The sequence below is a fragment of the Topomyia yanbarensis genome, chromosome 3 (assembly GCF_030247195.1).
Source record: "Topomyia yanbarensis strain Yona2022 chromosome 3, ASM3024719v1, whole genome shotgun sequence".
NCBI classification, from domain to species: domain Eukaryota; kingdom Metazoa; phylum Arthropoda; class Insecta; order Diptera; family Culicidae; genus Topomyia; species Topomyia yanbarensis.
The window spans coordinates 389,483,375-389,505,202 of NC_080672.1; the positions used below are offsets into that span (position 1 = coordinate 389,483,375).

A 21,828-nucleotide genomic window follows, 5' to 3' on the forward strand; every position below is an offset into this window, starting at 1 on the left:
GGCCCTCCGGACTTCGGTTAGATAGTCGGTTTTTGGAGCAATTGCATAACCTTTCTATATGAAAAAGACAAAAGAATAATATTTAATTAGCTTAATCAGCATGAGTTCAATGTTATCTTCATGTGATTATATTTTGAAATGTTGGTGGAATGGGTTTGAAAGTGGAGGGAATGGTGGGTTAGTAGAGTGGGAGTGGAGGATGCGTCAGAAATCCTTCATCTTATTTCGGTATACGGAGTGGATGAAGGAAATGCGGGCGTGAGGGTGGTCCAAGGGGAGGGGAGTGATGTAGGCGGGAGGTGTAAGGGAAAGGCGGGGGGAGGGGCGGCGACGCAATACTCAACTGCATATTTTGCATTCCATTTGAGACTTGGTTTGAGAAAATCGGTTCTGTCATCACCGAAGAACCGATGTAACTTTAATTGTGGAATATGCCCGGAATTCGGGACTTCCGGAATCGCCGATAGTGGACAATATATTCAAAGAATGTTTAATTGGCAATCAGTGATCTAGATCTGCGATTTGAAGTAATTTGGTGACTATTTCAATTTCAATAGCCTCTGAGGTATTACGATTGTACCGATTTATATGGGAAATTCCAGTGTATCCTTACTAACACCCCTGTAACTCCGGAAGCAAGAGTCAGAACCGTATGAAATTTAGCAGCAGTCAATGGTATTACTGTATCTTTCATTTGAAATCAAGTTTGTAAAAATCGGTAGAGAATTCGTTGGGGAATGGTTGTGATATTAGCTTAGGAACTTGGCGGGTTCCCCGGGGGCGTCATGAGCTGTCATAGGTGGCCAATGTGGTCAAAGCTGCTTTGATTGATCATTAGTGATCCAGACCCGCAAACTAGAGTAATGTTACATCAATTTTAATATGTTTTACATCATTTGAACATCATGGTGGTACCAGTTTATATGGGAATTTGCTGTGTGACCGCACTCTTCAACCGGTAACTCCGGAACCGGAAGTCGGATCAACTAAAAATTCAATATGGGAGCGTTATACCTTTCAGATGAAACTAAGTTTGTGAAAATAGGTTCAGCCATCTCTGAGAAAATTGTGTGAGTTTAAATGACACACACACATACACACATACACACACATACATACATACACACAGACATTTGCCGATGTCGACGAACTGAATCGAATGGTGTATGACATTCGGCCCTCCGGGCCTCGGTTAAAAAGTCGATTTTTACAGTGATTGCATAGCCTTTCTTTATATGAGAAAGGCAAAAACATTGAAAATTCAAAATCTATTCAATATATACCACACAAAATAATTTCAATGTTCTATACATTCACTGAAGCTTGCTTTTCAAACAGTAAACCGATCACTATCAAAAATCAATTGATTGCACTTGCGCAAGATAGCCTAGAGGTTCTACAAAAACAACTCTCCTCGCGGCAATTCAGCCACACACACAAACATTATAACTATAAAGCACCAGTGCACTGCTATGATTAGATAAGATAAACCACAATCAAAGAGCTGCTGCCTTTTCGAGCGAATGAACAAGAGTGAACCTACCTCTAAAGTAGATAGTAATTAAGGGTGCCTTCAGAAGCAAATCAGTTTACAGAACAGTGGTCTAGGCAAGTACAGTAACTGCAATTTCCCTGCAAGCATAACTGAAATTAGTTCTCGCAAATCCTCCCGCACAGCCTTGGACAACCCACTCGGATAGTTCAGGTGTTAATCGAAGGTGGTGATTAGCAGCAGTTGCATTGCCGGAAAGAGCATTCCAACTGTTCAGTTCCTGTATCAATCTAGAGCACACACTCCAACACAAACATCCCTGCTGCTGATTGCCCTGCCCGTCCGGTGCAGGCGACTACGTCTGGATATTGTTGAGTTGGATTCCTGGTGTGTGATATTTGTTTGCTTTTGCACATACGTAGGTATGTGGCTGTGAAGTGATTTGGGTAAGCGTCGGCATCAATATTAGTCACCGCAAGTAAGTAAACATTCATAGATGGTTTACCGGTGCACCGGTTCCCTATATATCAAACGTTTAGTCCGTTCCCTAGGTTCCGGATAGGTTTTGGAGAGGGCACTGAAAGAACAATCCGGTAGTTGTTGAAGGGAAGTGATTTCCTGGGTATGGAACTGACTTCCCGGAATGGTGGGTGGTTCTTTTAGGTTACCATAGGCATAAACCCGTCCCTTGTTCGATGAAAGTTATCATCTATTAAAGTCATTTTTGTGATTTATGACAGTTTAGCTAGTTGCTAATAATTTTGGCTTTCATAATAGATGATAGCTCTCAGTCATAAAAAATCTTTATCTTTGACAATTAACCACAATTCACGCTTGATAAAGAAATATTCTCCAGTTACTGTAATATAGAAGGAAACATTTTCCGATCAACACTCAAAATTAAAATCATATAAAATGTGTTACCATTAAATTCTAATGCTAAAAACTACGATAGTAACTATAATATTCTAGTAAGCTACTTGAAATAGTTTTATCAAATCCGACTGTTTCTAATTAGTTGAAATGCTATTGGAAAAAGTAGGAGCTTTCATCAAAGTAGCTCTTTTGCAACTTTTGTGTATATTGTTGTTTTGCAACATATTAAAAATACCAAACTAACTTAGTACGTTGATTTCATGAAACGATACTGTTATCAGTCATATTTACTTTTTAGATAAATCAGAAATCCTGGGAATTGAAGAGGGGCATTTTGCCCCGGTGGGGTGTATTTAACCCTTTTACCACGATTCTTTTCCACGGCGATGTGGTGTTTTCAGCGTCATCTGACAGCGCCTGAAGATCATTCGATCTGTTTTGATATCGACATAGGTCTTTCATTAGGGCTTAAATCGCAAATGTAAACAAACTGCGTTTTCGCTATTATGACATAATGCGACAAAAATACTACAAGATTGAGGTGAAAATTAGTTAAAATGGTTTTTAGTTCGATTTATAATTAAAGAAAACAAAACGGCGAAACATGCATTTTCTTCGAGATTTCGATTTAGGCCCTTCTTCTCACGTGTAGTATAAAGGCTAAACTTACATTTTTTGACAGAACCGGGCGTACGGTTATTATTCACAAAATTATTCTTTAAACGGCGGTTCTATTATATAAATGATAAGCAATATCTACTATGATCATGTCTACTCGATAGTTGTTGCACATAAACATTCTAATATTTCGATATTTTCATGTAATTCGAAGAAAAGATGCACGCGCCCTTTCATTTACATTGGGTTTCTATGCGCTCATTTGCTGAGCCCTATTAAAAAGTATACTGTCAAGCTCGCCCATTTACCCAGCCCTACCCAGCAAGACAGAGTCAGTTTAGCCCATTTACCGCGCCCTTCTGAAAATTATGTACACGATTTAGCCCTTCCGCAAATGGTGGTTGCTGAAGGGCGAAATCACGACTGGGACGCAAATTGGGTGTAAGGTTTTTTTTGTTTCTACCCACTAAAAGCACATAGGAATTAAATTCTTTGTTATATTGTCATAAGGTTTAACCAAAGATGCTTCCGGAAAAACATGGTCATAAAGTAATTTATACCTACAATAAAAACTACATTTAGAAAAGCATCGCCGAATATTGAAACTGATTTTTCTCCATTTGAGTACATTGCGACTTAGGCCCTAATGAAAGATCTGTGTCGATATGCTTCTTCGATTTGCCGACGACAGACGACTTCCTTGTTGACTGCATTTATTTTGGCAGTGCTGGTGGTAGCTACAGAACCATTGGGAGTCAGGGTTGCCAGGGATACAGAACCATTGGGAGTCAGGAATTAATCTGTGTTTCACAGATTTGCAGTATGCTGCACAGATTTCAAAAACTGCGCAGATTTCCACAGTTTTCTATTTTAATGCACAGATTTCCACAGTTTACTTATACAATGCACCGATTAGCACAGATTTCTCAATTTTTGACCTTGCGCTTAATTTTTGCCTCGCGCAAAACCAAAAAAGGTCGCCACGTCTTGTTTTGAGACAAATTTATACGTTTTTCTTAACACAGATTGGCACAAATTTTTAAATGGACCGCGCACAGATTTTTCAAAATATCACCTGGCATCCCTGATAGGGAGTTGTCTTTGATGATTCAATATTCGTTGATGGTTTAACAACAGATAACAGACATTTAGACTAGAACAAAATTTATTTAAAACCTGTGCAAACTTTCAAATTGATAAATGTTAAAAATCAATGTTTCACTATTATCATCTACGGAACTGGATGCTACACGTGCTTGAAAGTTGCACTCCAACTGCATTGCATCGATTAGGGGAACATGGGGAGTCTTGACCAAGCGAAAAATTCTATTATTAGCTATGACGTGTTGTATAAGGTTCTTAATTTTTTTTTTAAATATTTTTATACTTGTTCCGACCCCTTAAGGTAATTTTAAAAGTTTGGAATGAAAAATACTTTCCTTATAGAAAATATTCCATATTTAATAAATTTGTGTTAAATGATGTAATATTTTATCAAACTTTGTATGGACATATCTACTCGACTAATAATTACTGTTTAATTACTCATATATCATCTTATTCCTTATGAAATGTTGAAATGGTTTTACATAAATCCGAACATTGGAATAGATATGACTAACTTTTGCACAACAAACAAATAATGTTGGGGAGACTTGACCAAGTGAAAATAAGCTAAATAAAGATTCAAAATTTCTTATATTTACTATGCTGTGGTACCTACTATTAATGTTAAACACGTCACACAAAAATCCCACCTCAAACATTTGTCTATATCTTTTAGAACTAGTAAAAAAGTTACCAGTAATATGGCTGATTTTGTGACGTGTGAACATACAATGTAAGCAGTACAGTTAATCCTCAAAAGGAAATGCATCAATAAAATCGAAATTTATGAAATGCAAACATTTTATATTTTTACTGATTTTTAAGAATCTCGAAAATATGTAAAAATATGAAGACAGCATGTTTTATGTCTTAATTTATTGTTTTGATTTTACAAAATTCTCTTGGTCAAGTCTTCCCCGGCCTTGGTCAAGTCTCCCCATGGTGGGGATCATATCAAATACTACATGTCTGTCCAGCATAATATCATATCAGACCGCAAGAACAAAACCAACATTCGTAAATCTATTCGATTTACCCTTCCGCCATCTTGCCATGTGAACGACTCGTTACAGATCAGTCTGCAGACTGCACACTTTTTATTTAGTAGATTTACATAAAAACGCAGAATCACTGGATAATTACTCGAAATCTCTATATTTCTTTTTATACATAAGTCAGTGACATTCTAATCGAGAATAGTAAATTTAAATATTACAGATACGCTAACAGGCTAACGTCACAAATACACATACAAATACAAATGTTCTACAAAAAGATGTCCAAAAGATTTTGCTTGATATGAATTCTATTGACAGATATTCGATCGGAAGAAAACTAACATATAAATGGTAAACAAATGATTGCTATGTCGAGTCTTTATTCAAATATTTAGCGTTATTTTATATATTAACCCATAAAGGCACAAATCATTTTTTTTTTTTAGAATTTTGTGAAAATTGACTCACAGCCAAGGATGCGAACGGTACCTGTAAACTACATTTTTCCGGCATATTTACATTTACACAAGCCGTACAGCCCACTACAGCAACGCATCACTACTACTGTAGCCAGAACGGTAGACAAACTGAGTACATTTTACCGTATAGCAGTAAAATACATTTTTGTTTTACTGCTGTACTCCGACTGCTCGGTAAGAGTGTGGCGTAGTAAAGTTTGTTCTCTCGCTTTGTACACTTTTCTCTGCATAGTCAAAGGGAGGGAGCACACGAAAGCGTTGATGCCGGTCGTGACGTAAATGAACCGCGTTCATTGTTGTCATTTGTGATTAAAAATGCTAAATAGATCAAAAATATTAAAAGTGTAAAATAAAGAAAGAGAAGCTGTACCGCTCGCGTCTGGTGGCTATACTGGGGGCAGTATTTTTTTGTCATGTTACTGCTTTGCTTACAGGCTGCCGTACAGCGCTGGGCGTCCTGTACTAGCGAATGACAGGAGCGTGGTATGAGAAAGGAGAATATAGGTAGAAAAATTACAACCGTAGAAAAGGTAGGCATTTTGCATCCCTGCTCACAGCTCTATCACGTCAATGCGACAATTTTTAGACGATTTTCAAGATGTTGTTTTGAAACAACATTTAAGGGTTAAATATTTACGATACAGAATTGACGAATTCAAATTATTTGATTAGGCAACTTGCACTGATAATGATGCCAACACTGCGAAATGAGCCCTGTGGTAACGGAAACAGACCTTATTTTGGCTCCACGTTGGCTCCAGAAATCGCTTACTAGTTGTCTTGTTTTGTCTTAGGTTTGGGTTACATTTCAAACTTTTTCTTGAAGGTTCCCGCGCACGTTTTTCCAAAGTGTTCAGATTATTCATGTGGTAATTTGATTGTCATAAGGGCACAGCGCGGTCTGTGCATAGGGGGTAAAAGTCTTCTGAAACGTTTTCACTACATAGTGCAAACATTTTTGACAGCTAAATAGCCCCTCCATGCAGCAATCGTATCCTTCAATGGCTATGTCTTCGAATGAGGTTACCGATTCGATCACTGTTCTACAGCGAAATTGCAGAAATATTCTCCAGAAAATCGAATAAATTGTACTAAGCAAATTAAAAAGTTATGCATTCGTATTATGTGAAACTTAACTTCCGATATACTGCCCATAAAAGCATAAGAGTCCCATATAGATTTTTGTCGAAAATGAGTTATCTGTATCACCACTGAATCACAATGCACAAGTAAAATTACCCGGTTTGTTTAGAAAATATCGAAAAAAATATCAAAAAATGTTTGTCCCATCCATAAGGCTCAATGAAAATGTAAATCTTGAACAGCGTTTTTCTCGGCTTGCTGTTTTTCAATATGGGACTCTTATGCTTTTATGGGCAGTATAGATCTCAATTTCCACGACTTTAATATAATTTGTCTGGCTCGAAAAAACTCCTATGGAAGAGTTCTTTTGGGACTTGCTCACTTGTAATGCAACAATAATGCCCCGGGGTTAGACAGAATCAAATTCAACTTGCTGAAGAATTTTTCTGACCCTATGAAAAGGAGCTCGTTGAATTTATCTAACATGTTCCTTGAGGGTAACATTGTCCCTCATGACTGGAAGCAAGTGATTGTCATCGCCATTTCAAAACCAGGAAAACCAGCCTCCGACCAGCACTCGTATCGACCAATTGCAATGTTTCCGGGAGTTCTACTAGAAAATGATCCTATTCCACATCGACAATTGGGTCGAAGCAAATGAATGGGCTATTATCAGACACACAATTAGGCTTCCGCAAATGCAAAGGGACAAATAATTGCCTTAGTTTTCTTTGATATGCAGGGAGTTATTATATCAGTTTTTATCAACGTTCTTTTAGAGAAGCATGGTCTTTCACTGATTTTAAGCAATTTTTTGCTAAATCTGCTGTCTGAAAAGCACATGTATTATTCGTATGGTTATTTATTAACATTACGATTTCGCTACATGGGTCTTTCTCAGGGCTGATGTCTTAGTCCCCTACTCACTACTTCATCATTTCGGGCAGCCTCAGCTCCATCGGGACTATTCGTGCGGTGAAACCCAAAAGGCAATTCCCGTATTTTCTGGGGAAGGTACGGGAATCCCTACGTACGTTATACGAAAAATCTTTCCAGATCACCTCTCTTTGGGACCCGCGTAAATGCTCCATCCCGGGTATTGAAAAAAGCGATTCTTTAGCAAAAGTGGGCGCCTTAGATGATGACATCTACGACAGATCAATCTGCTTCAATGAATATTTCAGTATCTGTCGTCAGAGGATACTCAACAGCTGACAAACCTGTAATATCCAACCACTATTCTTTGGAACAACACTTGCAACGTATTGGGCTTGCAGAAAGTTGTCTGTGCACTTGTGACGAGGGTTATCATGACATCGAGCACGTTGTCTGGGTATACGCCGAGTATTACGACGAGAAGTCACAGCCAGATTTCCCATGAACATCAACAAGTTTGTACCTGTGTAGAGAATTCCATGCGTGCGTTCAACCTCAAACATGCTTCGTCTCGATGTACAGGTTCGCCTCTAACATCTAACCCAAGCAAACGATGTACAAACTCTTGTTCAAACATCCGTGAACGTACACCGGGTGCGTACACGAGAACGATTCGCACAAGGCAAAAAGAGTCAACGCCAGTAATGATGAGAGTAAGAAAGAGAAAACTGGTGCCACGAACCTGTATGTACAATTGTACACCAGGTGTACGCACACCGTGTACGTACATGGAGTTCAGTAGGCAAACATTTGCACGTGTTGTTGTACGAAATAGCGTGTTTGAGTTCGTGCACAAAGTGTCGGTTCATATTAATATGAACACCGAACCAGAGCGAACATTGAAGAATACCACCCGTCAACCCAGTTCGTGTCGTCCGAAGCTCTAATTAAGGTCGCTGATCTTCAGTTTACCTGGAAGTTACAAGTCTTGTTCTGTTTTCTCTGTCGTCATATCCACCTTCTCTCCTCTCTCCCTGATACGACTGCTGCTACACCGATGTTAGAAATAAACCCCCTTTGAATACTTTGTCAAACCATAAACTTCCGTTAAATTTGAATATATTTTTCTAGATTCAATTGCTCAGTCCAATAATATCTCTTGTTAAAAGCCTGAATCATTAGTGCTAAATAATATATGGTTTATTGACCCCGTCGACCACTTACAATTGATAAAAAGCGATTGTCCTAGTCTTAAAAGAGCAGTAAAAATTTTCCTCTTCCATCTAATATAAAAAAAATCAAAATTGTTATCTCGTATTTCTAAGATATTTAAAATGTAAAAAAGAAATTGGCACTGTCAAGCTAATGCAGTCGTACCTATTGATAAACTGATGAAAAAAGTTCAGCAACCGTACCCAGGTCCTTGTATTTTGTATGGGATTTTTCGACAATCTATAGACGGCGACACGTGCCCATTGCCACATTTCCTACCCTATCCTAAGTATCGGCGAAGATTGTCGTGGCCGGCAATGACGATTCTCATGCCATTGGTTTACTGAACTCAAAAAAGTAGCCTGTGCACTTGTGACGACGGTTATCATGACATCGAGCACGTTGTCTGGGTACACGCCGAGTATTATGACGAGAAGTCACAGCCAGATTTTCCATGAACATCAACAAGTTGGGGTAGAACAAACATGTCGTGCGGTCATTCCAACTATCTTCAACCGATTTCCCGGATTTTTCTACATAAGAATTACTACTTTTCATCAGCCATCTTCAGCCTCTTTTCGAGAAGCACAGCCATTTTTAACTTTAAGTTGAGATATGGGAAGATTTGGGGTAAAACGGGTACACATGTTTCGTGCGGCCATTCTAACTATCTTCAATTCCCTAGAATTTTTTAGATAAGAAATACTACTTTTGATCAACCGCAATCAGCCTCCTTCTGAAGTGTAGGGCCAGGTTTAAATTTATACTTGAGTTATGGGAGGCATTGGGGTAAAACAGGTACATACGTTTCGGGCGACCAGTCTAACTATATTCAAACGATAACCTGGCTTTTTATACATAAGAATCTTCTTTTGATCAGCCGCATATAGCCTTTTACCGAAATACAAAGCCAGGATTAACTTCAAACTTTAGTTTTCCGGAGAATTGGGGTAAAATGGGTGTATACGTTTTGTGAGATTATTCTAATTATCTTCAATCGATTCTGTGGACTTTTTACATAATAAATACTAATTTTTGTCAGCCGGATTCGAATTTCTTCCTTTACGGTCATTTTAAATACCTGCAATCTATTCCCCAGACATTTTTACATAAGAAGTATGCATTTTTGATAACAACAGTTAGCTTTCTATCAAGCTATTGAGTAAAGTCGCGTTTTTGATACTTTTTCCCACTGTGCATAGGGTTAGAGATTTGTCTTAAAAGATTTTTCTAATCTGAAAAACCTTAATGAATAAAAAATAGGACGTCATTAATCTTAAGATTCTGAAACATATTTTTTTTATCTAAAACTTGAGCAAGCATGGGAAAAATCGCATCGCGAACCGTAATTACAACTTTTAACAACTGTTCGTTATTTGTCTTTTTTCTGGTCGGGTCAGAACTGCGATGGATTACTCCTATTAGTTAAAAATAAATATTACCAAACAAACCCGACATAGTTTGATTCCACGACTTTCAAATTTTCTATAAAACCAAAGATCAATGAATCTAAATAAACAATATTGCAGCTCTTCGGTCGGCCTGGAATTGCCACAGTAAAACCTACTTCGGAAAACCACACCGCAACTACATAAAACAGCAGCATTCACATCGTATCCCCAAAGGGACTATCTGGTGATCGGTAGGGCTGAAATCATTCCGACCGGTTAGTGAGTGCATCGAAAAACATTCCCACATCCCGGGTAGATATCATCCAGTGTAAGCCTCGGCAGGAACATGTCGTCGAGCGACATTCTGAACATCGTCGTGGTCGGAGACGGTGCCGTGGGGAAAACTTGTCTTCTGCATGCCTACACGGATGAATCGTTCAACAATTTCTACCAACCGACGATGTAAGTGGCTTTCCTGGTCTGTCGACTGTGTACGTATACATACACACATTGAGGGGAAGGGTCGGTTTTGAGGAATTTCCTATCTGTGTCGAAATTTGATTGCTATCAATTCAGTAACTTATTTGTTGTATGAGATAGAATGAGTAGTAGGTGACTGCTTTGCGGCGGTGTGCAAATACCTATCGATTGATTTGATACACATGGGATGAATTGTTAATCCTTTGAAATCGACTACAGATAGATACTGGGATATAACATGTTCATGTTTTTCAAGATTGCATCCGGTATCATTGCACTGCAATGGTTAAACGATAGATGTCACCCACGCATCATTCATTCAGAGTAGTAAGTAAAGTATGTTTTGTATACGCAGATACGATAAGGAATCAATTGAGATGACGCTGGATGGACGGAAACACACAATACAACTGCACGACACGGCCGGCCAGGAGGATTACGATCGGATTCGGCAGCAGTTTTACAAACGAGTGAGCAATTTTTTTCATAGTATCGTTATCTAGAAAAATGCTAAGACTAAAGAAATATTGAACAGCTTTAAACAATACTAACAGGGGCAATCGGCTGATTTCAATTGCAATTTCAACCGATTTACGGAGTACAGGCACAGATAACAAACATACATACATGAACACACAAACAATTCAATCAATAGATAATTTTATCGACAAATTGGATTATTCAGCAATGAAATTACTTGACGGATAATTTTCGCTTCGAGCATTGATGGCAGGTCGTATGCACAGAGAGCTGAAACTTAATGATATAATATTGTTTCTCGCTCGATGTGGTAAAGAGCTACTTGCTTCGTTGGTAGCAGTATGGTCGAATTTCAATACCAAACGAAAATGCCTGATTGAAATGAAAAGGCGTAATGTAAGAATAACACTACTAGCTCATTTAATTTCTACTGCGGTCTTTCTTTGAGCAATTCATAATTCACTGACAATAGAGGATGGCTTTACGGTGAATAGAAATCGGCTTCGAAAAAAATTATAGTTAGCGATAGTTATTCTATTCATTTAATTTCTATGCAATAGTGAAACATTTGAACAACAGTTTCCTAAATTTTCATTGCGAAATGTTGAAAGTTGGGCGAGTATCGGTGAACCTTTGGAGGCACCTCGAAAATAACATGTATATAACATAATTCAAAATTTGGAGGGCTGGAGGGTTCGGCAAAGTCTACCTTAGTCTACCAGGGGAGGCATAAAGGGTTGAATTTTGGTCTACATGGCTTACGTTCGATTAGTTCAATTACACTGGTTCATTGCTGATCTCGTCATGGTTTTGATAATTCAACTATCCTTCCAGGACAATTTTGAACTGTCGTTCATTCTTCGTATTATATTATTACAAAATTTATAGATACTTGTTCAAATACTGTAGAGTTTCAACCAACCAAACCAAGACCAATAATATTTACCATTTCAATCAGTTTGAGATCGTGATGTCTTTACTGTGATCAAGAAGCCGTCTCCAGCTCACTTGGTCACTGCCTATTGTCACTAGCCTCGCAGTGCACGAAGACTCCTCAGGTCCCCTTCAACTTGGTCGATCCACCCTGCTCGCTATGCACCTCTTCTCCTGATACCTGATACAGTTGTTACAATTCGTGATGCATACGCTATCTCCACGTTTCGTCTTCCATTTGCACCCCACCTTAGATTGTTCGCAACACCTTCCGTCCGAAAACACTAGGAACGCGTTGATTATCCATCAGTAGCGTCCAGTTTTCGTGGCCGTAGAGAACAACAGGTCTAATGAACATGTTTTAGATGGTTTCCTTCGGGCGGTAGCGTACCTTGTTCGACCGAAGGGTTTTTCGAAGTCCAAAGTAAGCACGATTAGCAAATATTCGAATTTCTCTGCTCTGCTGGTATCACTATCGGCGGTCACCAGTAAGCCCAAATACACGAACTCATCAATCACCTCGATGTTGTCGCCATCGATCGATATTCTCGGTGGAAGTCGTAATGTTTCTTCCTGCTTCCTTGTTCTCGTGTATTCTTTCTTTGGCGCATTTATGACCCGTCCAATACGCTTTGGCTCAACCGCCAGTCAGATGTATGTCTCCACCATCGTCTCAAAATTACGTGCCACAACATCAACGTCGTCGGCGAAGCCAAAAAGCTGAACATCCGAAAATCGTACCAGCCGTGCAAATCCTTGCTCATCACACCTTACAATAAATCCTTGCTCATTACACCTTCCAAAGCGACGCTTTTTACGAATTTCGAAAGGATTCGAGACACATCATTCGATCCATTGTAGCTTTGACCAATCGTGTAGCTTTTTCGGATCTTCACACTCCAGGAATCTATTTCCTTGTATTCCATTATGTCCGACGGTCCTTTGGTACACTTCTTTTCCAGCTAATAAACGCGCGAACAACGTCCCGAAATGGCAGCAATATACAGAGGAGCCCTTTCACTTCACACACCTCGAGTCATCCCATAGGAGTCCCTGTCACAGCCACGTATCAGTTGTGCGTAAAATACATCTTTCTCGTCATCGGACCTAGTTAAATAAGGGCAATGCACGTTGATGATGCTGTAGTTGAAGAAAAGGCATTTGATCCTCACACATCCTTTCGCTGATTGCCTGCCACTTGATCACATGATAGCGCAACTTTCCCAGCACTAAGCAGCTCATCGTGCGGGATGCGGTCGAACCAGGGGAAATCAAGCGTTCCATGTTCCGAGTTTCCAACCGTAGAAGTTTTTCGTCGCGTGAATCTTCGCCGATTGATTGTATTTTCTTCCTGATTGTTCATAGCGTGGTTTTCTGGGTGGCTTCTTGAACTGTCTCGTCGAAGAACCGCCGTGGCTAAATAATATGGATATCACAGAAAAAAAAGAAAATGAATTTGTATGGTGAAATTGATGAACCACGACAAAAAAAGAATTATCAGCAGCGTCAGTCGAAGTAAAAGGGTATACTTTTCTCCATTTAACTATGCTATTCGCAGTGATGATTATCGGAGCTTCAAATCATCTTCCAATCCTGGACCTGACGAATTCCCTTCAGTACTTCTGAAATGGACCATCGAAGTGTTGGTAATTCCGCTTCTTCACATCTTCCGAGCATCTATTGCCGGTGCCATTTTTCCATCTTGTTGGTTAGCCGCTAACATGTTTCCAGTCCATTAACAGAGGAAAATAGGCAAAACGTGAATAATTATCGTGGTATTACTTTACTGAGTACTGTCTCGAAGTTGTTGTTGTCTTGTGTCTAACTGCATTCATAATAGAAAGTAAGAAACATCGCGCTCAAACCGGTGTCATTTACACTGACTTATCTGCTGCTTTCGATCAGGTGAATTACAATATTATAACCCCAAAAATTAATAGGTTTGGATTCGTCGGTTTGAACCTACCTCATAAACCAAGATTGGGCTGTCACTGGAGATTGCCTGACGTCCACATTTGTTTCTACGCCAGGAGTACCTCAAGGAAGCCATTTGGCGCCGTTGATCTTTCTGCTGTATTTCAATGATGTGCATCTTATACTGAAAACTCGTCTGAGCTGATCTGATTGTAGATTAGGGGCTTCTCAAACATTAACTCAAGATTTTGCTAACTCTTGAAGTATGAACCGCAAAAGTACGCAATGATATCATTTTCAGGGTAGATTTTCTTCAACTACGGTCTGCTAGAAGTAGAAGTAGAACGAGTTAACTATATAATGGATCTGGGAATGACTTTGGATTCGCAACTTATGTTTAAACAACACGCCCCCTCCTATTCAGCTGGTAAGTCGTCTTGAGTGCTGAAATGCTACGGATTACAATAAATATTGCCTCAAATCGCTAATCTGCTGTTTGTCGCTGATGAATTAATATGACGGTTTTACGAAGAGCTAATAATTCTGCCAAGAATGTGGAAGATGCTCGCAGTTTAATTTTAACAGTGAGGCAACCAAAGTTGTAGACGATAGCTTGGGGACCATCCATAAATGACGTAGCATTTGTTGAGTGATTTTTAACACCCCCTCCCTCATCGTAGCATTTCGTCACAAACCTCTAAATACACCCCCTGGTAATTACGTAGCTTGACGATAGCTCTCCCCCTCCTTGTCCCCGCAAATTAAAAAAAATCAAAAACGATGTCAGTTATTCCCCTTTTAGAAGGCTACGTAGCATGACAAGACCCCCTACCCCCCTGTCGTCACACATCATCACAAAATACAAAACTCTCCCCTCTCCCATATAATGCTACGTCATTTATGGATGTCCCTTGGACAAATATAGAGTTGCCCTTTTTTCAGCTGTCGCATTTGCCATGACCATGGTATATTTGTCGTCATGGTTCATGGTCACCTAACAAGACCATTCCGAAAATATCCATATTTATTGAGTTATAGCGAATTTCGCTAAACCGGACGTCGCCATCTTTGATTTCAAAATGGCGTCAAAAACCAATTTCTGACACCTACTCTTCAAGACCATTCCGAAAATATCCATATTGATTGGGTTATAGCGAATTTCGCTAAACCGGAAGTCACCATCTTTGATTTCAAAATGGCGTCAAAAATCAATTTCTGGCACCTACTCTTCAAGACTATTTCGAAAATATCCATATTGTTGGGGTGCGGGCCATAAGGAATCTTCCAGACCCGTCTCTTCCACCTTTCCGAGAATGTTCTAAGTCATTCTAAGCATTCAAAAGGACTTAGAATATTTTTTGCAAAAACCGTGTTAATTGCGAAATCCGCGCAAAATGAAAGCTGCCAAAATTCTTCTAAGTTCTTTGCATTTAAAAGGACTTAGACTTTTTTTTCAGAAAAAAAGTATAAAGTCTTTTGCATTCAAAAGGACCGCGTTAATTGGAAAATCCGCGTAAAAAAACCGCGTTAATTGGAAAATTCGCGTAAAAAAACTCGTAAAAAACCGCGCGAAAAAAACCGCGTAAACAAACCTGGGTGTAGACTGTAGACTGTTCGGATCACTGGTAAACACATTTTACGTTGTTCCCAAACTAGAATGTCAATCTCAAGATTATCGTAGGCACTCTTGATGTCGACACTACACGAAACGACGTGTACATGATTCACGAGTGCTTACTTCGCTGGATCCGATCAAAAGATTGTACTGCGCTCGTTTTGCTTCAACAAAAGAAGCACACGTTTCTGTAGACACTCCTTGAGGAAGATCTCCCCGTTTACAATCCCGGTAGTCACGAACGGCGCACTACGTTTGCCACATGCGCATATCGCTTGCCAAATCATATATTTATTGGCAAATTTTGAAAGTATCTGCTTCCTTACTTGCTCCGGTATATCAAACTTGTGCTGGGTGGTGAAGAACAGCAGCCCGGCAAACTGCCGGAAGTACGCCTTGACGTAAGTCTTATCATCCACGATGAGAAAATAAGGCTTCGTCAGCATCTGAGTGTACAGTTTCCGGGGTCCGCAACTTTCCCACCGTATTTTGCCGTTCGTCACGATTTGGAGCCTTCTGCACTTTGTACGGTCCTTGGCTCTCTGAACAAAAAACTTGTACAGATTACACTTTTTGGACACATCCCTAACCGAAGCATTCGGATTCCGCTTAAGCGCTTTCACTACAGGCTTGTGATCCTGATCACTAATAGAACATCCAGTCTGACCGCATTTCTCTTTCCGTTCGATACTCTGGTTTGGTCTGAAGCCGCGTTTAATCACACGATTCACCGACTGACTGACTGCACGATTCTGAGTTGTTTTCCGATGTCCCAAGTTGAGGATTTTCCAGGTGCTTGCGCAAAATCAATTAGTGACGTTGCTTTTCGATTGACGCCATGTTTTCCAATTTTCGAAAAACTGGCGGCGATAAAAATACAGTATAAACAATACACTCTAAACTACTTCTACTAAATTTTTAAGAGAGCGTGGTGTAATTTGATGTGGGACGCCCTTTAATGTGTACGATTTAACTGTTAGTTTTAATGTTGAGATGAGTTGTACCAGTATTAGGGCTACATATTTGAGCGACCGAAAACATACTTCACAAAATCCGTTTCAGGCATATTAGAGTATAAAAATCGAAAATAAACTTCAAGCATAAAAATCGGCCAGAAATCCTTCAGCATAAGAATCGCTTAAAAACCTCTCAGCCGTAAAACTAGACAAGGATGAACCGGGAGGGATGGGCATAGCGTAGTTGGTAAATCGATTGCCTTGTACGCAGCTCACCTGGGTTCGATTCCCAACCCAGCACATAGGGTTAGATTTTTCCAAAAGAGATTTCTCTAACCCAAAAAGGGATGAATGACCCTAAGGGTAAAACCTCTATAATCAAAATTAAAAAGAAAAGGTTGAACCTCCAGAATAAAAATCGGTTAAAAATAAATCACTCGTAGGAACATCCGTATATCTTGATGTTCAAGATTAAAAGTCGGCTAACAAAAACTACTTTATAAGAATCGGAAATATTTTGTTCCGATTTTTTTGACTGTAGGTATTATTATCCAACTCATACAAAGAAAAGTCCCGGGGGGCGTAGCGTATTGGTAAATCGATTGCCTAGTACGCAGCGCACCTGGGTTCGAGTCCCGACCCCGCACATAGGGTTAGAAATTTTTCATAAGAGATTTTTCTAACCCGAAGAGGCGAATGACCTTAAGGTTAAAACCTCTATAATCGAAATAAAAAAAGAAAAGTCCCGTCCGATTTTTATGTTTGAAGTTTATGTGTGTGTGTGTGTGTGTGTGTGTTGTGTGTGTATTAACAATCCCACTGGCCGGCAGCGGTATTATGAAAAGAAGTTTTCTGCATGTGGTTTCCCCTTGCAAACAACTTAATTCCAAGATGCAGGATGTGTTAGCTCTGCGGATTTTCCATTGATTCATTTCAGAACGACAGAGAGCTAGCGGTACATTCCGAGGTCATTTTCCCAGCGACAAGCCCCGCTCAATTATTATACGAGTATTTTTATACCAGTATTACAGTCAAACTTTCGATTCCATGCCACGAATAAGGCCGATGACAAGCTGAAGCGGAAAGCGAAGCGTTTACGGACGCGTCTGAGCACTTTACATAGTGTTTTGCTGCGTTCGCCCCGCTTTTACTATGACAGTATTGCGCGTTCTACATTCACACACCAAAGAGATAGCTCAAACGCATTCGCTTCGCTTACCGCTACCGCTTCGCAAATCGCGTAAGCATGTCATCGGCCTAAGTGTGCATGAATTTGACGCGTATTTAGCGGATCATGAAGTTTTAATTGATTGTTTACAAAAACATATCTTTTTACTTCATACATACCGTCCAACGATTACGATAAGAAATCTCGTAATTAAAAGACAAATCCTCTATTCTTCATTATGACAAAAACATCTGGTGGCACACCATTGGTCTTACAATGCTGCAAGGCAGTCTTCCCAAATGAACATCGAACACCATGTTCGCTCTAGTTCTGTGCTCATCTTATACCCACATTTCGTGCGCAAACTCGAACGCGCTAATGCGTACCAAAACACGTGCACGTGTTCGTTTGCACATCCGAACCTCATGTAAGTACGCGGTGTTCGTACACACAGGATCTTGACACTGGTTTTCTCTTTCTCTCACTCATCATCACTAGCGTTGACGCATTCTGTTTTGTGCTTGCCTTTCTTGTGTACGCACACGGTGTACGTACACGGTGTTTAAACCTAAGTTTGCACATCGTTCGCTTGGGTTCGGTGTTCGATGCAAACCTGTACACAAAGGCAACGCATGCATGAGCTTGAACGCGTGCACGAAATTTTGTACACGGGTGCAAACTTGTCGATGTTCATAGGAAGACTGCTGCAAGGGTTTCCTAAAACCGGCAGACGCTTGCCTTTCTTACCCATGATAATCTTTCATGAAACCAGCGGTCACTTCAGAAGGAAACTTTCACTTGACTGAACTTTCTTAGAACCATCGATGCACTTTAACTTTTTAATGTGGGAAGTACTCACTAAAACAAAAACCGGAAACAGCACCGACATTCAAAATCTTCATCGATTTTGAAGAAAAATATATGAGGCAAGAATTTACGGGATTGAAAATTTCTCGCGTTCGACGCACAACGCGTGCTTTGATCGAATCCGATTTTTATGCTTGAAGTTTGTATCCGGTTTTTATATTCTAATAAATGTGAAACGGGTTTTACGAAGCATGTTCTATCCCTGCGACTTTTATTTTTGGTCATCATTTATTACAATGTAAAAAAAAATTTCATGTAGATAAGTTGTTCCCGTTTTACTCACCAGGCACACTGCTTCCTGCTATGCTACTCTATCAACAACCGGATCTCATACGAAAACATCACTGCCAAGTGGATCCCAGAAATCACGGCCAACCAGCGGGTCCCGATAGTACTGATAGGTGTGCAACGTTGTTAGTTGAATAGCCCGGCTCATCACACTAATCACTGTGTTCTCACTTTTATAACAGCAACCAAATTGGATTTGCGAAAAGGTGCCAGCAACGAAGTATCCACCGCGGAAGGCACCCGCCTAGCGCGCAAAATCAATGCCAACTCATTTGTCGAAAGTTCGGCCAAGAAGGATGTAAATGTAAAACTGGCAGTGGAGGAAGCAGTCCGAGCTTGTTTTCTTGGTGTCCCGTCCGCACCGCTGGAGGTTTCATGCTGGGACAAGTGCTGGCCGTTGTAGGCCGGTTTTTGAAACTAGGGACATCTTTTTAAGTTTCACAGATAGTTGCGCCGTGCTTTCGTAATTGTTCTTTTATGTATTAACAAACAAATCTTATAATTACCTTAACCGATTTTATGTTAGGACTAACTTGCTTAGGAAAACTAAAGAACACACTCGTTGTTAGTTCAATAAAGCAAGGAAAATGTCGAAAATGTGCTTGTTTTTATTTTATTCGTCATCACCATTACACATCGCTTACTACAATCTTATTCTAAGAATTCAGTTCGTGGTCTAGTTGTTTCATTATGTTGACAAAGCCACTTTAAGATAGTATTATTTTGTTCGCTACAAAAACATGTTATCAGGGGAATATCATCAACAAAAATTCTCGTCAGATATTCTCAAACAAAGGACTTTCAATTTGAAGAAGACGTAGAGATGAATAACACTTAACCGTCGGTTAAAGAATGACAAATGTGATTCGAAAATGAAAACTCAACATAAAATTCTCTTCCGGTTAACTAAAGAACTGACAGTACTGCTCAACTTGAAGAAAAGAAGAAACGTCCATATCTTCTCTTGTCTGTAGCAAATAGCTTTCTTAAGTGTGAAATTATAGGACTGTTCTTGTACGTAAATATTCGTCACCCTTGCACTTTTGAATTTACACGAAATAATTATAAGATCGTTTCAAATGTCTCAAAACAGCGTCATATCACTTACAAATGCGCCAACAGACATTCATACATACTTACATACTTACCCTGACAATCTCGTACAGTCTATAGACTAGGTGATTGAGATAGATGAAAATTCGTTGACTCAATCAGAATATACAGGCTTTCAAACCACCGTACTCCCAGTTCACAGCTGTCGTCGATGAATGCGCTTCTGGGGCGATAAGAGCGTACTGTCACCGTAGATCGGTGACCCCGGTGGGCTGCTACTCGCGCTACTGTTGAAGTCCGAGGAAGACAGCGGCGAAGTATTATGACTTAGATTGCCTGAAATTGATAGAACAGAAACACAAATGAGAGGCGAATTTCTTTGACGTCCGAAATAATTGTTACAAATTGCATTTATTCCAGAAAAACCGTATCGGTCGTATCTACGATGTAAATTATAGAGAGACCCGCGTTCGAAACTTTTTTTTCGCCGATAAACACCATCAATACGTCACTCAATTTTCCCGACCGGGATGGCAGTCATGAACTTTCGATCCTTGTAGCTGTCGGCGTTGTCTTGTGGAGACAGTCCAATGCCCGCGAGATGAAAATTTGTTACCCACCCGTCAATCATCAATCACGTGCGACGAATTGCAAAAAAATCAACGAGGGTAAAAATGAATAAGCGGAATTCGGTAGGAGTCGTGGTATGTAGACAGAGATGGTAGATAATAATTGAATATGTAAATAGTGCAATAATGACACTCGAATGTGGACGTGACCCCAACTTTTGTACACGTATAAAAGGACTCTGATATCTATACAGTTATTAATTCCATCTAATTTAAATTTAACAATTAAACCTGTTCTAATTATTGGAATCTTTTTTTTTCTCTTCTAATCGAGTTATGTCGTCAGTTCAGATATCATCAGTATTGAAAGATCGCGAACATTACACTTCATTTGTCAAACTAAATGCGACATTTTATCGAATCCCGTTAAAGCTAATAACATAGTGTCTACCATCACTTGTCACGTCGCAGATCGAAGCCACGTCATTTTCTCATTCTGTTCGTCATCGTCGTCCGCTTCCCTCGGAGACTGAAAGTCAAATGAGAACAAAAAAGAAAACCATTAGTAGAAACCGCGCTCCCGGGAGGTCCAAACCTCATCCAAAGATGCCGTGATAACGGCACGGGGAAAATATATCTAGCAAAGCTTGATGTATGACGGCACAGCTCGGATGAAAAGTGACTTTGGCCATCGACTGTGAACGAACGGCATCGTTCGACAGACTGTATCTAGCCGCGAAGCGAGATGTGATCTCGCGCGTCACAAAACGTGACTTTCATATATATCCGCAATAGCACGTCGGTCGTGCAATGCTACAACTGCTGCCCGCTGGTGCCGCTCCGACAAGGCACCGACGACGACGCGGTAGTACTAACTTTCATCGATCTTTATTCAACATCGGGTACAAGCTTTCCGGTATGCCGGTTGGACAGTGAGGATTTGTTTCAGCTAGGCAACACCGCCTTTATTCAGAAAATGACCGAACTACTGGCATGGAAAGCAGCCCATATGTCGGTTTACTATAAAACCGGAAGCAATGAAAAATCCCTGTTATAGAGATTCGACAATGTATCGCGGGAACAAAAAGTAGGCACACGAGTTTCCCGCACACCACGAGCCTTAAATTACAAATCCATTCGGTGCGATTAAGAAGCGCGGGTAAACGGGAGTCGGGAGGCTAGAATTTGATTGATTGATTTTTGATGGGGCGGCAATGGTTTTGTCCCTGTGCTCCCGCGGTTCGATGCTTGTTAGCAGGAGCAAGTTTTTGTTCTGTTCACAGTATTCACAACCGTTTCGAAACGAGTAAAAGTTAGGTTTTTTGATGGTGTGGGAAGCATGGTGTGCAAAAAGTAATACCCTTCCCCGGTAG

At 40.0% G+C, this 21,828-nt stretch overlaps 2 protein-coding genes across 3 annotated transcripts in view; one reads left to right on the top strand and one right to left on the bottom strand.

Annotated features, from left to right (window-relative positions):
* The first annotated feature begins 1,680 nt into the window (after nt 1-1,680).
* Nucleotides 1,681-19,379, top strand: LOC131688573 (ras-like GTP-binding protein RhoL). Of its 2 annotated transcripts, none has more exons than XM_058972914.1 (5): nt 1,681-1,970; nt 10,271-10,594; nt 10,968-11,082; nt 18,832-18,946; nt 19,016-19,379. In XM_058972914.1, the coding sequence occupies exons 2-5, from the start codon at nt 10,479-10,481 to the stop codon at nt 19,234-19,236; spliced, it is 567 nt and encodes a 188-aa protein (XP_058828897.1). In that variant the 5' UTR covers nt 1,681-1,970; nt 10,271-10,478; the 3' UTR covers nt 19,237-19,379. The 2 variants fall into 2 exon arrangements, with proteins under 2 accessions (XP_058828897.1, XP_058828898.1); XM_058972915.1 differs by having other exon boundaries at nt 1,681-1,938.
* LOC131688572 (nuclear pore membrane glycoprotein 210) overlaps nt 19,293-21,828 on the bottom strand; it is a 45,007-nt gene continuing 42,471 nt past the window's right edge. Inside the window, exon 9 of the mRNA XM_058972912.1 lies at nt 19,293-20,222. Coding sequence (XP_058828895.1) covers nt 20,083-20,222 — 140 coding nt within the window. The 3' untranslated portion in view covers nt 19,293-20,082. The remainder of the gene's footprint in view (nt 20,223-21,828) is intronic.